Below are 17,500 nucleotides of genomic sequence, written 5' to 3'. Positions count from 1 at the left end.
TAAGTAGCTTTAAATACCCGTAAAACGGAGCACTGATGGAGAGGGGGGAGTAAAATGTAAATGAAGCCTGAAAGGAAATGTTCGATTGTCACCTCACCTAACCTTCCTTAGCTCTTTTACCACGTCCCTTGTCACTCTCAGTTGGCTTCAGGGACCAGTGACATTTGCAACCAACCTTCACATTTTACACGGACACAGCAACCCAAGTAAACGCCACCAAGGGTCTTGTTACATTTTAATATTGTGGCCAGTATATGATTCTTCGGATGGTTTCGGGCAAGCTGGAAGTGATGGTGAAATTCAAAACGAGACTGAAATGAACTTCTAGTGCGACTGGAAGGACTAAAAGTGCGACTGGACTGGAGCAGTACTGATGATTGATGGAAGGGGGACGAAATGTGCACCAGTGGATCACGGAATTGGAATAGAGAGGGCTGATCTTGGGTCAAAACGACTTTGGCAACAAAGCTGACAGCAATGATGTACTAAAAACGAGGTACTCATTAAACATGTGGATACATGCATGCGGAATGAAGATCAACTTGAAGTATCCGTGAATTATTATTATTTTTTATACAAATTATTTTCTTTGCTGAACCTACGCATAACCGAAACACAGTATCTTTGAAAAAAATTGCAAATGAAGGGGCCTATCTCATGCAAAATGATGCAATTTCACGACACTCAAATGCCAAAAAATGTAGAATGGAACATTTCAGAAACCGTTAAATACAGTAGAACATCATGAAATCAAATCTACGAAACCAAATAGATGCATGGACGACAAAAATTGAAAGGGATCGTGTTTCAGTGAAATTTAGAATCATATTAATATTTTTTTCGATAAAGCAATTCTTTATTTCATTGTCAAGTTCCAAATTCTTGTGACTAACAAAACATTTCCTCCAAACATTTCAAGATACTTTAAAGAGCTTTTAGTTCAGTGTCGTCTCAGTGACAAGTGCCGTTTGTAACTATTAGTGTTTTTTTTTAACGGAGGTAAGTAACAGTATTGCGTATTAAATGTCTTGTCAAGCTACTTATGAATTGCTTTGGTTAAAGGAAGGAGTTGCAAATATTTTAAGTCAAAATATTCAGCAAGTTATCAGTGTCAGTAAGTTGCAAGTATTTATGCTTTATGAAGAAGTTATTATTAAATTGTTTATTTGTTATCCTCACTAATTCGTGGTATGAGGCATGAGAAGTTTTTTTTTTTTTTTTTGCTAATTTACATTCGTCTGCCCTCGCGTCGTTGCGGGTTCCAGAGAGAACACGCTTCACATTACACTAATGGCATAAGTCATGATAAGTATAGGATAACCACAGGGACAAAATTTACACTAAATCATGAAGTCTCGAGTTCCAAGTAACAACTTTAACTCTGTTATCTTTCCTTCGGCTGTTCTTTGGATTTCTCCGAATTCTTTGTTGTAACGCAGGGCGTTTAAACCAGATCAAATGTGGAACAGAACATGATCGCTAAATCACAAGACAGAGGTTTTTCTGTTTTCCCTGGTATTTAAGCTATCTCCATGGAACTTAAACGCAAGAGTCATGTAAAATCTATTCCCCAATTTTGTAGCTTCAATAAGAACCGGGTTTCCTTTTAGCGTTTTTAATTGAAGTTGTACAAAAACAGAACTTGTCAAACACACTTGGCGCCACAACTGTCAACCTTGTTGGGCATCAAATTTCCCAACCTCGTTCCCAGGGTCTCTCTTCTCTGCCTCCATTGTCGTTGACAATGGAGACAGGGAAGAAAGACCCTGGGAACGAGACTGCAAATTTCCAGGTGTTCCTATTTATATTCATGACTCGTACACAACGATGGGTGTGCAGCTCGAAAGGTGAGCCTGAGTGTTTAATGCCGTCCGAGTATCGTTACAAAGCTCAGATAAGATACTAGTTACAAGGTAAACATAAAGTAAGAACCACTCAGGCTAAAGCATGTGCGACCGCCTGATACGCAAACCCAAAAACCCAGTGGGAAAATAGGAACGTATTCCCCAACCAAATGCAGGCGCACTAACCTCAGGGAGCTAGAGGTAATATAAGATTTCCAGACATACAAAGTGATCTAAAATAAAATTTGAAAGTTCGAGAGCTGAGATGAATACATTACATCCTGACAAACCTTATATATCTAAATAACAATAGACTAATTCAATGCCATAGCGGCACCCGTGCATTTCATGCCAACAGGAAAATATTTACATTCTTTGTCGCTATCACTTACAGTTCAGCTCCGCCGCGAATGTAAATACATTAACTTGCCAGCTGCAATCACCAAAAAGCACGAACACGTCTTATTTATTTCATTTCAAGTTTGTATGCTGATAAGCAAGCTGCTTTAGGAAACCGTCCGTCAAAGATGAAACTTCTCAGAATAATTTCATTTCTCGAAGTCTTCCATCTTGCATCAGTCCTTGTCGTCTTGCATTCACCTGCTCGCTCTGATCAAGGTAAAGGCACTTTTCGTTTTTATACGGCAGTAAATTTATCAGTTAAGATTGAAAAGTGTCGTGTTTCAGTGAAATTTAGAATCATCTAAAGAATTTTTTCGATAAAGCAATTCTTTATTTCATTGTCAAGTTCCAAAATCTCGTGATTAACTTGTGACTAACAAAACATTTCCTCCAAACATTTCAAGATACTTAAAGAGCTTTTAGTTGTCGTCTCAGTGACAAGTGCCGTTCGTAACTATTATTGTTTTTTGACGGAAGAGTGTTACCTGCATCTCTTAAGTTACAGTATTGCGTATTAAATGTCTTATTGTCAAGCTGCTTATGAATTGTCAGTAAGTTGCAAGTATTTATGCATTATGAAGAAGTTATTATTAAGTCTTCCATCTTGCATCAGTCCTTGTCCTCTTGCATTCACCTGCTCGCTCTGATCAAGGTAAAGGCACTTTTCGTTTTTATAAGGCAGTAAATTTATTAAGGACTCTTGTTAGCTTTATTTTTATTTGTGATCAACAAAATTTTTGTGTTTCAACATCAAAGTTAACAGAGTTATCAGTCGCGGTGGACCTACACGTGAATTGGATTTCGTCAACTTCGAGGAAGAAAAATACTCCTATTTGAACATCACGGCTCTTGTGAAGCACCTTGTCGACGAAAGCTACAGCTGTGCTTTCGCGTGTTTGGAGAACCTGTTCTGCTTCTCTTTTAACTTGGCTGCCTCTCATAACATCTCTAATGGCAAATTTTGGTGTGACCTTCTGCCTTCTGACAAATATAACAACTCCGATAAACTCGTCCGCAGCAATGCGTTTCATCACTTCAGCATCCCGGTAAGTTGGGTTGTTGGAATTCTTACGGGTAAGATTTCCGCACAGGTCCCTACTTCATTATACATACGCTCCTTTGTTTCAAGAAAACATAGCGATAAGAAAAGTCTATATGGACTTAAAAAAACACCGGTCGAACTTCTGACTGAAATACAGAAAATCGAACATATTTTCCCGCAATTTTGGCACTTTTCCTGCAATTTTACCCATTTTTTTATTTTAGAATAAGCGAAAGAAGTGGTTTTTCAAGCAATCGTTGTAATAGGGTTCAGATTCTCAAACATAACAAACAAACCGAATAAAAATAATGTCATGGATCCAGTTTTATTCATCCTGTAAGTACAAATTAGCCATGTATATATTCGAATCTCTTGGGTATACGTATTGTTCTACAAAACAATAGCGCCAATGAATAATTAATTTATTCTGCATGCATGATGAAGTAAGGATCTGTGCGGAAATCATTCCTTCTTACGTTTTATTGATCTAAAGAAAACTGTAGCCTCATTCGTTAATGCGCTTGTTTTGCCATTAACTTGTTATTAGCTAACTCACAACATCTTTATTACATGAAAGAATGAATCTTTTTTCTTCGTGACTCGAGGATTCCCGGAACTATCCAAGTTCTATTAAAAATAGAAGAGTAACAGAGTAACCAGGTTTTGGAGACATATTCATGTAAAAAAGCGTTCTCTAGTTAAAATTATTTAACAATTATTCGCCGAAGGCGAAGTGATTATTGGTGAATATTCAATGATAATCACTGAGCCTGAGGCGAATAATTGTTTTAGTGTAAATACACAGGTGATTATTTCAAAAAAAGAGAAAAAAAAAAACATTTCAACGCGAAATCATCTTCACTTACAGTGGCAAAACGACTACTGGCAGCCATTTTGTCCGTCGAGGTGATTATCGGCTGATAATCCGAGATAGCGAGCCAATGAGAGCGCGCGATTTTGTATAATCACAGGTAACCCAGGCTCACTGTGTGCGTCACGTAGGTATTAAAATATAGAGAACATATGAGGCGAAGTTTAGGTCTGAAAATTTGCTAGAAAATGGTAATAAAAATCGATAAAACTTACCATGTGGTGAGCTGTTGTTGTCTTTAATACGTACACGAAGTTTCGGGGAAAATGGTCCCCGTTCACCTTCCTTCATAATATAGTGACAAGGTAGGAGACGGAAGCCAGCTTATGGACTCCGATCGACCCAAAACAAGCACGATTTTTTCCGCGAAAATCAAATCCAGTCGCTTAATAAACACGCCAGGTTCGTGGAATAGGAATTTCTCTAAACCATGAATCCACTGAAGCGTCTCCAGGTAGCAACGCGAAGCCACCAGACTTCGTAAAACTTGTAAGTTAACCTGCTAAAATGGCGGCCAGAAAGCGTGGTACTCACCAAGTGTCCAATTCAAAATGGCACTGAACTCGGGACGCCTGGTGACGAGTATAATAAGTCTCCCTCGAGGGAGGGGAGTCCCAAATTGCTCAAAACAAAACTCACTGTCCCACTAGACCCTCGAGAATATTGGCCAGAACATAGTTAGTAGAGGGGACCCAATCACCGAGTTGGAGGGAATTTTCGGATTCAAAACTGGTGAGAATTCAGAACTGGTGAGAAGAATGGAGAAGAAAGGATGTCTTCCACGCTCAAATGAGAAATGGTACGTATCCTTTTTTTTGTTTTACGAGAGGCAAATCAGTGCAATGCAACAAGGTACAGGAAATAAATCAGCTTTGGTAATTCTTTTTCGCGACATGCGCGCTTCTTGTCAAATTTGTCGATTCCTTTCTCTGCAGTTCTTTCTGAAGTAGAACTGAATGTGAGAGGATAGATCTAGAGCAGGAATCCAAAAATTAAAGGATGAACTGGTGTGAAATTGGGGACCTTAAGCAAGGAAGACGACGACGGCTACGAGAACCTTGTCTAAAAATATTATTTCCCGTTACTGTAATAATTTTGCGATTACTCCAAGTTGCTCGGCAAGGAAATTGTGAATACACAATCCAAGAATAAAATTGATGAGAACGGTGTGGACATTTAAAGAGAAAATTGAAAATTCATCGTAATTTGCCCTCGTCCTCCACATGACCTCAAATTTGATCATTTAACGTAGTAGCCGAGATGAGAACGGCAAAGAAATGTATCAAAATGTAAAACGCACGTGCAATACTACTGTTTTTGCCCACTAAATATGCAAATTTGTGGCGTTCTCGTAGCCGTCGTCGTTGTCCTTGCTTAAGGTCCCTATTATTATAGATCATATGAACGTCCTTCCTTCGCGGCCTTAGCTTTACGTTAGCACCAGGCGTCACGTAACAAAAGTTAATGCGACAGCAAAAAAAGTGAAGCAACTTGAGATGCCCTGACATGGATCGCCGATTATAGTGCTTTTTTTTTGTCGAAATATAAAGAAAATGAGTTGTCAAAGGGTTTTATGTCTTTGCCCTTACGATGTTTGGTTTAAATTTACGTAGCAAGGCAAAAATATCACACCTAAATTTCTCTTGAATCCTTTGCTACATGTAGGTTGAATTTAGAACAAGAACTCGCCTTGCGAGTCGTGCAGTCTGGCCACAATGCCCTGATCACTGGAAAAGCTGGCACTGGAAAGTCATTTTTGGTGCAGGAAATTTTTAAAAGCCTCGTTAGATCTGGCAAACATGTGAGAATTGTTTGTTCCAGTGGGATTGCGTGTACAGTTTATACGGAGACAAACGCGTCCACTGTTCATTCATTTTACCGCCTAAGAACTGCAGAACTACAGTGGAAGCAGCTCGTCGAACGATCCTCCAGGGATTCCCAAGTAGTCCAAAACATCCAGAGACTGGACTGTCTTATCTGGGACGAGGTTTCCATGTCTAGCAGGCGAATGTTAGAGCTAGCTAATTTGATACATCTTTATGTAAGTGAGGCATTGCACAATCCTATGCCATTTGATGGATTACAACTCGTTTTGGTGGGGGATTTTCAGCAGCTTAGGCCTGTACCGAGTTTGTTTGATAAAGGCCAGTTCATCTTTCAATCTCCAATTTTCCAGCAAGCCTTTCCACATCGATTCAAACTTACTCAATCCATGCGTCAGGATGAATCTGAAAAGGAGTTTCTGGCTTGCCTGGATGAATTGAGAGCCGGAACTTGCAGTACAGAGTCTGATATTTTCATACAAGGTTTAAAGAGGGAGCTGTCCGAAGAATTGGAGGAAGAAGCGACTCACATATTTTTTCGGAAGGTACCGACTCGGGTGTTTAACTTTACCAAACTAAGCCAACTCGCAACTGAAGAAAACCGGTTTGCAGCTGTTGACAGTGGAAACACAGATAATATTGATTGCGCTGCAGAAGAGATCTTGGTCCTCAAGCCTGGTTGCAAAGTAATGTTGATCTGGAACAAAAGTGATGAATTAAGAAATGGAAGTCCTGGAATTTATGTTGCAAAGAATGGAAGTTTTATTGAAGTAGAGTTTGCCATGGTAGGAATGGTGAGGCTGAAAAGAGAAACCTGGGAGAATAGGGGGAAACATGGTGAAGTTGTTGGGACCCGTACTCAATTTCCTGTGATTCTAATGTATGCCACCACCTGCCATAAAGTTCAGGGTTTGACATTTAAATCTGTTGTTGTACACTGTTCTAAAGAGTTCACACCAGGCCTTCTATATGTTGCTTTCACCCGAGTCAAAAGTTCTCAGCATCTACGGGTCTTAAACTTTCACCGGCGTCAACTTATACCACCTCTACAGGAATGTATTAATATCTCTGACGCAAGTCAAGAGGAAATGAATGTGACTTTAGCTGCTGAAGCCGACTTCAGCTGCTGCAGACACAAAATTCTTCCAGCCCAAAGCCTTGAGGTTAATGAAGACAGAAATGAGGATTCTGAAGCAGCCAGAGATCATGTAATGGATGAGCTGAATGAGAAAACGGAACAAATTGTGACATCCTTTTTTGAAAGGGGAGAACCTGATGAACTGATGCTGGACTTAGAGACTGTTTATGCTGTTTTGGCAGACGAGAGTTCTCACGATTTTTTACGCACCCCTCCTGACGGCTTTAGTGTGAGGGCTATGTTGGAGTCAATGAAGGTCGCCGAGCCTCTTAGTGAGTATGCTGGCATCAAAAACCGATTGCTTGACGAAGTTTTAAAGAATAATGAAACTTTAGATGTTTTTGGCAAGGTGTTGTGGTGTAGAGCATGCCAAATAATCCTAGAAGAGTCCCTGCTGGCTGATGATTCGCGTGTTCAAATCTCTTCAAAGCAGTGGTCTCTAGACACTAGAGATTTGTATATGATGCTAAGCAGATCTGCAAATTTCTTGTCCGTCTTGAAGTTATTCTTTGGCACCACTGAAATGTCAGATATTCAGGTTGCAGTTGGCAATGAGCTAATGATTTCTGTGTATGGAGAAGTAGTTGAGAAAATTGCCGAGAGGGTGAAGAATGTAGAAATGGCAAATCCTGTGGTAATCAATGTCAAGGAAATACCTGTTGAAGGGAAGGCGAAAATCCGACATGTTGGTGCTTGGGCTGTTTCTAAAGTGTTTCATGCGAAATTGAAATATGTCAAATTGCATATGACATCTCAGGTTCAAACAACCCAGGTTTTAGTAAGGGAGTCTCTGGCAATGAGTGGTCTGCTTGAGGAGTATGTAATCGCAAACTTTGCGCAGCTGCAACAGACATCAAAACACCAAGACACATTGATGGTCACAGAAGAGAGACAGTATAGGTCCAGGGGTTTGATTCATATAGAGGATGCTGCTTATGAATTTTTCCTTGAACTTGAGCAGATGAGAGTTGACAATCTCAATGAACGCAAGCTGCGTGCTAGACATCAAAACCTGGTTGATGATGCTATGGAGGCTGTTAAAAGTTCAAAAGAACTGAGAATGAAATGGAGGGCTTGCTTCCCTGCTCATGAGGAGATAGGCCAGGTATGTTTGTAATAATAATAATACTGCAAAATCCAGATTTCAGCTTTAATATTTAAATCATTAGCAATTGGTTAATTTAATTCTCTGGAAACCACCTCAAATCGAAAAAGGGCATCACCTTGTAAGATACTGGGTGAGACATGGAATTCTGAATCTTGATCATTTTCAAACAAATATCCTACCGATTGGGGAACTCCATAAATTGGTGTTTAAGTTTCTGCACATTTCTCCATTTATATATCTAATGAATATTGTCATTTCATGAGCAGTTGACATTATTCAATATAAAGTGATTTATGTTACAAAAATGTTAAGGTAATTTACACTTTCATTTCAAAATATCATTTCTCTTGCAGAAGGCTTTGGATGACCTGTATGATGAAATCACAAACAGATACATGTTGGCTGGTGCTGGGCAGTACTTAAGAGATTTTCGCCTTGCCCACAGGTATTGCTTTTTCATGCACAGTATTATAACTCATAATCTGCAGACTTCAAATGGTTACAACAGGGATAGGGACTGGATATTTCTTCAAATCAGTTATTCTACGGCTTAATAACTATAATTATTTCTGTCATTCTTAATGTAACTTTTGATGGGGTCGGGTTGGTCAACGGTGGAAAGTGTCTCATTTTTTTACCAACCAGTGACTTTGATTTGAATTCATTCAGGATTGGAAAAAACTGAACATATATCTTTTAGGATTTTCTGCCCTGAATTGAGGATTTTCCAGCAATGAGCAATTTGCTTACCTTCCCTGTAATAATACCATTTCCTTTCCTGCAACAATACCATTCCCTTCCTAGGATTTCTGTAAGTTTCACTTGGACCATTAGTTTTATCTTTTGATGCCATGGAGCTTTTTGGGATAGCATTTAAAGGAGAAAATTAGTTCTTTGAGAAATATCAATAAACAAATCAATTCTGTATATCACTTTAATCTTGATTTACCTCTTTACTTATTACTATATACATCTGTTCTTAAATTAACTGAACAGACTGAAGAAGAGTGCCGAGCACAGAAAGAAAGTTCTGGAAAGGAAAACTGCTTTGGAAGTGAAGAAAGCATTAGTTCCCTTTTCTGAAATTGCCGCAGATCACAGTCATGGAAAGGTGACAAGCCACCAGCGGTTGCTGTTATACATAGAGAAGTATGGTGAGTCTACATTTGTGAAAATGTATACCAAAGCACAACTGCACAAGCTTTGCCTGGCCTACAGTATCCAATTTCACACCAGAGAATGCAAGGCACATGTTGGCAAACGTCTTATTCCTGTCATGAAACAAAGTACTTCTATGGTTTGTCCATTCTACCTTGACAATTTACGGACCGAGGCAAATGTTGATGAGGTAAACCAGAGAGTTTCCATCAGAATTATCAGGTTAAGGTAATTTTTTCAGTAGTTGTAGTTTCAGTGTAACAACTTCAACAGCTGCTATCAAACTTACTACATACCACAGCAAAACAAGGTCACACTTACAGCAGAGTGGTCTTTCCTACTTTAAGTCTATTTACATTTACACTGTGAAAAAATGATGAGTCTGTGGCCTATGGCCTGGTTGAGTTTGTTACACTGTGAGTTAAGTATCCATGGTGATGTTACATACTGAGGTTTTCTTATTCTCCTCCCTATGTAGAGGTACTGATTTATTTAACTCTTCATTTTCAAACTTAATGCCCCAGCATTGCTTTTTCTGCTAATTGTTGTCTGTCCATATCTAATGGTGTTTTGGCATGTCTCCTGCAGTCGCCATGTAGGATTGTTATTTTGCCCATTACATGCTCTGACTTGACAGAAGTGGTTCTCAACCAAATCCTGATTTATTATGGCTGGCTTTATGATGGCATTGGGAAAAGCTTTAAGTTTGATTGATACTAGAGATTGAAATCCAAGGATCATGGAGTTTAGATCAAAGAAAAGTTTGGACGATATGAATTTTTTGCCATCAGTACCAGCTGATGACTTCCACTTGATCAAAAAATCCAAGAATTGGCTCAGATCTTTCAGTCTGCTGTCTTGTATACTTTGTATGCCAATTTTATCTTGGAAAAGTTGAATAATTTTCGATGAATGGTTTAGGAGAGTGATAGTTGCATCAATGCTGCTAGCATCTTGTCCCTTTGTTGCAAGGTGAACTTTGTATGCCTGAAATAGTCAGAAACACTAGTTCATACATGAATTCTGTTTGGCTTATTGGAGTTTCACAAGTGACCATATGAGCTGCAATTTCAAAATCCAGCTTTTGATAAGTCATGTTGCTAAACAATATATGTAACAAAATGAACAAGAATGTCCATGAATGTCAATGGTTTAAACCGTCCATTACCTCATTTAAGTTGCTAAGTTATTAATTGAAATGCTGCATATTGATATATTTGACAGAGAAATACCTTCATTAGGCTTAGCATATTTTTGTCCAGAACGTCTTCTGCCAGGTGATTTCTCATTTTTGAGGAAGGGTTCAATTCAAAGTGCTCTGCTGTCAGCTTCTCATGGTATGACATTGTAAACTCTCCCTGGTCAAAGTTAAAGGCATTGACCAAATGCTCCCAAAGAATGCTCTTCTCCCCATATTGCAGATGTTTGTTTCCATCAAGGGAGCTCTTCAAGACATTATTCCTGAGCTTTTTAACATTGTGCTGAGGAGATAATGAAAATTGTTTTTGGATCTGCAATCAATAATTCATTTTAATTGGTAAAATTCATTTTTGCTATGGATGTGCAAGTTATATTAGTTTTATTCTTAAAGTTATGTATAATATTATAAAATATGATATTTCCATGCAGTACCCATTCTGAGTCATAGCTAGAGTGTCCTGCGCACTTTTTGTTAATACATGAAATAAACCATAGCATGGTTTAATAATCCATTCATCTTGCTATTTTAGTATACACAACAGGTTACTCATAATAAGACAAGTCATGCATATATGTCACATAGGAATAAAATCTGGGTTTACTCTTATAAAGAAAACAGAGATTACCTTTGGGTCCATAAGGAAGACCATAGGGCACTTGCCATTGAAGATGTTGTGACATGTAAAATGCCTTTGCACAGCCTCGTTGTCATCCAGAAAATGCAGCTTTATGAACTGTCGATTTACCTCAGCTCCATCTAAGATGCAGTAGTACACTCTTGTTTCATATTATGAAATGATAATAAAAGAGGAAATCACTCTGTTAGTTCATTTATGGATATACAAAAAGTGTTTCATTAATTTAAGTATTTAGCTGCATAGGTCATGTAAAAGAAAAGAAACAGAATATTATAACCTATAAATTAAATACATTTTTTGTCTTCAGAGTTTTCCAATATGCACATCAGTGTCCATAATGTAAATAATAATTATTAGTTTTAATGATACAGAAGGACTGTGGCTTCTCGTTTTAAGACAAAAGTAAATTTTTTACTTGTAATTTGCAATTTGTTAAGTCATTTCCTAATTTAATAGTTACATTGTAAAAGAAAAGTTGGTTACATTTGGGATAGTTCCCATGATATTAGGTTTTAAAAAGTTACAGTTGTTCAATTTGTGAAGAAAAAAAGCAATATAATATCATTGTTTTACTTGAATCCTGTTTCCAGCATTTTCCTGACACCTTCCCAGAATATAAAAAACAAGGAACTCGCAGTGCATCCACTTGAAGGGAACTGGGCTATTGGAAACCTGAAGCCATTGTCTCCTAAAAAAATGAACTGAAGGACATGTGATGCTAGTACAGGACCATTTGTTTCTGTTCCTAAAAAAAAAAACAGGAGAAACATAGCCTTAATTAGAACCAAACCACCCAAAAAGTTGGGCTATTTGTTTCTGGTTCTAGTTCATTTGGAATTGTCTTTTTATAATGCAATATTGACAGTGACCTTTAACAGTGCAGTGCCAGGGAGGATTTTGTTATTTATACAAATTTGCAAGGAACTCTGTATTGTTGAACAAGACATTCCTGTTGAAAATTTATCGTGAAATTGTGAGATGTTTTTATGGCTAGGTGTGGTAAAAGTTATTACCTGGCCCAACATAATGATATGACTAGTGTGATGCAAAAATTATATGTAGACCTTGCCCCAGAAGGGATCTTTCCTTAGTGAACCCCCCCCCCCCCCCCCCTCCCTTCCTGCCCGGGCTGGAAATTTCAGGCAAACTCAATATAAATTTACTTTTTTGTGGGGCCTTTTTAAACCCACCACCCCAGGAATTTCTAATCCCTTCTGTGGAGGGAGTATGGAGGTTTTTTGGAACAACATCATTTAGTTCTAAATTCAATGGAATCTCTTTTTTTTCTGACTATGATAATAAAATGCAAAAAAAGAAAAAAAAAAGAAAGGAAGGAAAAAATAGAATGGTTAATTTTGAATTAAACAGCTTAAATTATCCATAATTTATAGGTCTGCAAGGGCCTTCACCCTGAATGTTCAACGCTTAAAAATAATTTGCTATGGCTTCAATTTTTGGCATTCATAATTTTAGGTATTCATAATTACCTGAAAGGATTTCCATATTATCATGAATTTTCCCCAGGTCCACAAATCCTACAAGCTTGTGTTTCCCTCCTGTTACAACCATTTCTACATCTTCCTGTTATTATAGATTAGTAGAGCACCAATTTTAATAGCAAAGTCTTTATGACCTGATGCCCTTAATATGTATAAACCTTTCACCTCTGGGTGTGTCTCCAACATCTAGACTATTATTTTTATATGTGTTTGCTTGACAAAAAGGAAAGTGCCCTAGCAGTAGTTGTCACTTTTTTACAACAAACATAAAGAGATTAATATTATTACGCCATGAATAAAATATGCATTTCAATACCAGGAAGAAGACTTCTTTGCATTTAGTTGGGGAATACAAATGGTTTTAGCAGTTGGTGGCCATTTTTGCAGATGTTAAACCCCCGGGGGGTTACTACCTTATAAGGGCTTAATGGGGACGTGCGGCCAGCCAGGGTATGTTTTTCGGGATTTTGTCTTGAACAGGGTATCGAATTTATCATTTTTTGTCTTAATCAGGGTATCGATTTATCAATTTTTGTCTTAAACTGGGTTAAATGTCTTAAACAGGGTATCAAAAATCGGAATTCTGTCTTAAAATGGGTAGGAAAATCAGCGATATTTGTCTTAAACAGGGTCAGGGTATGAGGGGCCGCGCCGCACCTCCCCAACCAGGGATACATTGAGTACCCCCCCCCCCCCCCCAGGGTTAAACCATGTAAACCCCAGCTTTGCAATATTTTAAGTTACCTGTATCTTCATTTCATCAAGAACAAAGCCACCCCAATAGTCCTGTTCTTTCTGGTTTGCTTTCTTTGCTTCCTGAAGGCACCATTTTAAAAGATTTGCATCCCACCCTGGCTTCTGCTCCACTTTATTCTTGTGACATCTGTCAGATATTAACACATAAAAGAAATTAGTGAACAAGAAAAAAAAAACACACCAATTACAATTACCCTGTAAATAAGATTCCAATTAAAACATGTACACACCTGATAGTTCGATTACTTGGCAGATATATGACTTGCCGAAGTGAGTCTAGCACATGAGGGTTTTTAACATACAACTCTATACACAGTTTCATAATCCTACCAAAAGAAGTAGAAGATATGCATCAAAGAGAGACCCAAGTGCAAGACTACATAAAACAATAATTATATTACCATGTGTATCTATGTGGTTATTATTATTTGCTGATCAGTAAAATTAGTACTGCTCAGACTCCTCGGAGCAAGGAGCCCAAAAGTGTGACCTGCCATAATTAACTCACCTTCTTTCATGACATTAACCAATCAGAAGTCATGGACAGTTTCCAGCTGACTTCTGATTGGATTAAATCTGCATAAAATAATTTGAATGAATCAAAAGGCGGTAACACTTTTGAGCTCCTTGCTGTAACATAGTGTGCACTCACTTTGGATGCCATCTGTACTGGTGTTTTGATTTGGTTTGCAAGATCTTTTTTTGCTCATCCCAAAATAAAAGCATATCTTCTGGCACCTCGTCTTTATTCACATGTCTCATAATTTCCACCATATCATGGTGATCTTCTTCCTCCAGTTCTAGCATTTGGCTTTGAATTCTTTCTCTTTGTCTTTGTTCTGATAGGCGTCTCTGCTTTTCTCTTTCTAGTTTTTCTAGGATCTGCTCCCTAGTCATATATCGGTGATTTGCAGTTGGGGGTAGTGGCTTATCCGTGGCCAACATCCTCCTACCGATTTTTCTGTCAAGGCGTTTTTTCTCCTCTGAACATTTGCTGCAACGTATCCCCGCAGAATTGGTCAGAATTTCGCACCGAATAGAGAATGCTCTTTCTTCTGAGATGTTGTAGTCTTCTGTAATAATATGGTGTTTGGCTATGCGTTCATCGGCAAACTCAAAATCCGTCTGAAAACCATGGCAAACAAAACTCGAATCCAGAAATTTCATCCACAATAATGCCTTCTTTTTCGTTGTACAATTACCAAAATTACTGTCAAGGGTACACACTACCTCTTTTGGCACTTCTCTTTCATGGTACTTGATCTTTGTTTCTGTGCAATTTTCATCCTCTTTTTTTGTGAAGCAAATCTCACTTACGACCAGCTGGTTATTGTATCGCACTTTTTCAAAGCGGGCGAAGCTGACAGACGTGTTGGTTGATTTTACGACGTTCCACACACCTAAATCCATCTTTTTTGCTTGGAGAACAAGGGTTTTCCATTCGTCTGTTGGACTTGTCGTTTCTCCTGATGACTGCTGACTGACATGCTTCAGCCCTCTGTAGGCCCAAACTTTCTTTTTATTGACACGCATTCGGGTAGGCTTCCTAACAAATACCTCTTCGACGGCTCGTCTAATTAACCTTGGGGTAATTTCACCACCTTCACTGATTGGGCTATTCCCCTTTTCCCGAGAAGCGTGTGCGAATATATCATCGGCGGTTGTGATGAAACTATCCTCAACAGTTTCGTAATTCAAGAGTATCCTACAATCATGATAGATCGGAAAACGGCATGAGATTAGAAACAGAAGACGTTCGGCTTGAAAAACTTCGAACTCAGGTCTCAAAAATGTATACTCACCAGGCTTTAACTGCAGCGTACAAAGATATAGCAACTCGATTCTTCTTCCTTGAAGGTCTCACCACATCGTGGTCATCGAGAGACCTTTTTAAACTCTTAGACAACGACATATTTTAACCAGAATTTTTGTGTAGCAGGCAAAACCCGTCAATTCAATTTGTAGTTAGAAAACTCCCTCCAACTCGGTGATTGTGTCCCCTCTCTACTAACTATGTTCTGGGCAATATTCTCGAGGGTGTAGTGGGACAGTGAGTTTTGTTTTGAGCAATTTGGGACTCCCCTCCCTCGAGGGAGACTTATTATACTCGTCACCAGGCGTCCCGAGTTCAGTGCCATTTTGAATTGGACACTTGGTGAGTACCACGCTTTCTGGCCGCCATTTTAGCAGGTTAACTTACAAGTTTTACGGAGTCTGGTGGCTTCGCGTTGCTACCTGGAGACGCTTCAGTGGATTCATGGTTTAGAGAAATTCCTATTCCACGAACCTGGCGTGTTTATTAAGCGACTGGATTTGATTTTCGCGGAAAAAATCGTGCTTGTTTTGGGTCGATCGGAGTCCATAAGCTGGCTTCCGTCTCCTACCTTGTCACTATATTATGAAGGAAGGTGAACGGGGACCATTTTCCCCGAAACTTCGTGTACGTATTAAAGACAACAACAGCTCACCACATGGTAAGTTTTATCGATTTTTATTACCATTTTCTAGCAAATTTTCAGACCTAAACTTCGCCTCATATGTTCTCTATATTTTAATACCTACGTGACGCACACAGTGAGCCTGGGTTACCTGTGGTATAATCACCTGTGTATTTATACTAAATATATATAAACATAAGCTTTCGGCTTCCAGACTAAAGCCTTTAAAAACTAAGATGTAAATCCGCAAGATGGAAACATTTATATATATATATATAGATATTGTTCTTGCCACGAGAACATAAAATTCATATCTTCGAGCCACCGTGTAATATTCTTTATATATATGTATAATTTTTAACCAAAGAACGCTTTTTTACATGAATATGAATCCAAGTTCTCCTTTGCGAGAATCGAACCCACGACCTTCCTATTACAAGTGCGGATGCTTGTACCTCGATTGTCGCACTCGGAAATACCAAAATGATAATAAATGTCATAAATATCTTTGTTTTTTGGCCATTTCATTTTCAGTAGAAATAAGACGCCCACGGCGGAAATAAACATAGTGAACAAACCTCACATTATAAACCATATACTGTATTTTGAAAACTTGACTCTTCCTATGTAGCAACATACATTATCAGAAGCCGTAAGAAATTCTGTAGCGAATCGTTTTAAATTGTTTGAATTACACAATGCACAAAGACTATTTTCCAGAAATCCCATTGTGTTCCAAAACTTGCGAAAGAATTTTGTTTACATAAACTGTTTAAACTGAAAAAAGCAAAAAAAGAAAAAACATCCAGGACACGAATTACGGCCTTGTTTACAAAGGGATGGATTGTATTTCCAAAAGATCTGGAAAGAAGCAGACTAACAACAATTTTTATAAAAATAACGACACATTTGAAACTAAATTTACAAGACATGTTTCGGTCGTTCGACGACCATCTTAAGTTGAAAGTGGAATTAAATTTAAAGTACATTTGAATTTATAATATAATGCTAAACAAAGATAAATAACAAATGAATTAAGGGGATGGTTTCTAAAGAAACTGTGGTGCTGCGTCGGTGGGGAAGTAGTATACAAAAATTTGGTTTAATCAACAGAGTTGACAATGTAAATTGTCCACCGTACAAGATTCTAAAAGCTGACGTTTCGAGCGTTAGTCCTTCGTCAGAGCGAATCGAGGAATTGTGGGTTACGTGTAGTTTTTATAGTAGAGTAGGAGCTACGCTATTGGTGGTAACATGGCAACGTGAAAAATAGGAATATATTAGTTAAATGAAAAGCGTTCTTTAATACCGTGAGGATTAAGGGTGCCGATTTGAAAGATTAATTTTTGTTCCAGATTCTTGCGGCTTTCCGTCGTACCTAGATGTAGGGAAAGGCCGCAGATAGCCATATGTTTTTTGGAGTGGTTAGGCAGATTAAAATGGCGAGCGACTGGCTTGGATGCATCGTTGTCATTCTTCTCAACATCGCGAAGGTGTTCCCGGAATCGGTCACCTAGTCGTCTACCTGTCTCACCAATGTATAATTTATTACATAACGTACAGGTTATGCAATACATGGCATT

The 17,500-nt window shown here is 38.4% G+C and overlaps 1 protein-coding gene across 1 annotated transcript in view; it reads left to right on the top strand.

Moving 5' to 3' along the window:
• The first annotated feature begins 2,276 nt into the window (after positions 1-2,276).
• LOC138004314 (uncharacterized) overlaps positions 2,277-17,500 on the top strand; it is a 38,737-nt gene continuing 23,513 nt past the window's right edge. The window contains exons 1-2 of the mRNA XM_068850792.1: positions 2,277-2,462; positions 3,003-3,292. Coding sequence (XP_068706893.1) covers positions 2,372-2,462; positions 3,003-3,292 — 381 coding nt within the window. The 5' untranslated portion in view covers positions 2,277-2,371. The remainder of the gene's footprint in view (positions 2,463-3,002; positions 3,293-17,500) is intronic.

This window comes from Montipora foliosa, chromosome 5 (genome assembly GCF_036669935.1).
Source record: "Montipora foliosa isolate CH-2021 chromosome 5, ASM3666993v2, whole genome shotgun sequence".
In the NCBI taxonomy this organism is placed as follows: Eukaryota; Metazoa; Cnidaria; class Anthozoa; order Scleractinia; family Acroporidae; genus Montipora; species Montipora foliosa.
Note: the sequence above shows the minus strand (reverse complement) of the source record. Positions and strands in the feature narration are given on the sequence as shown.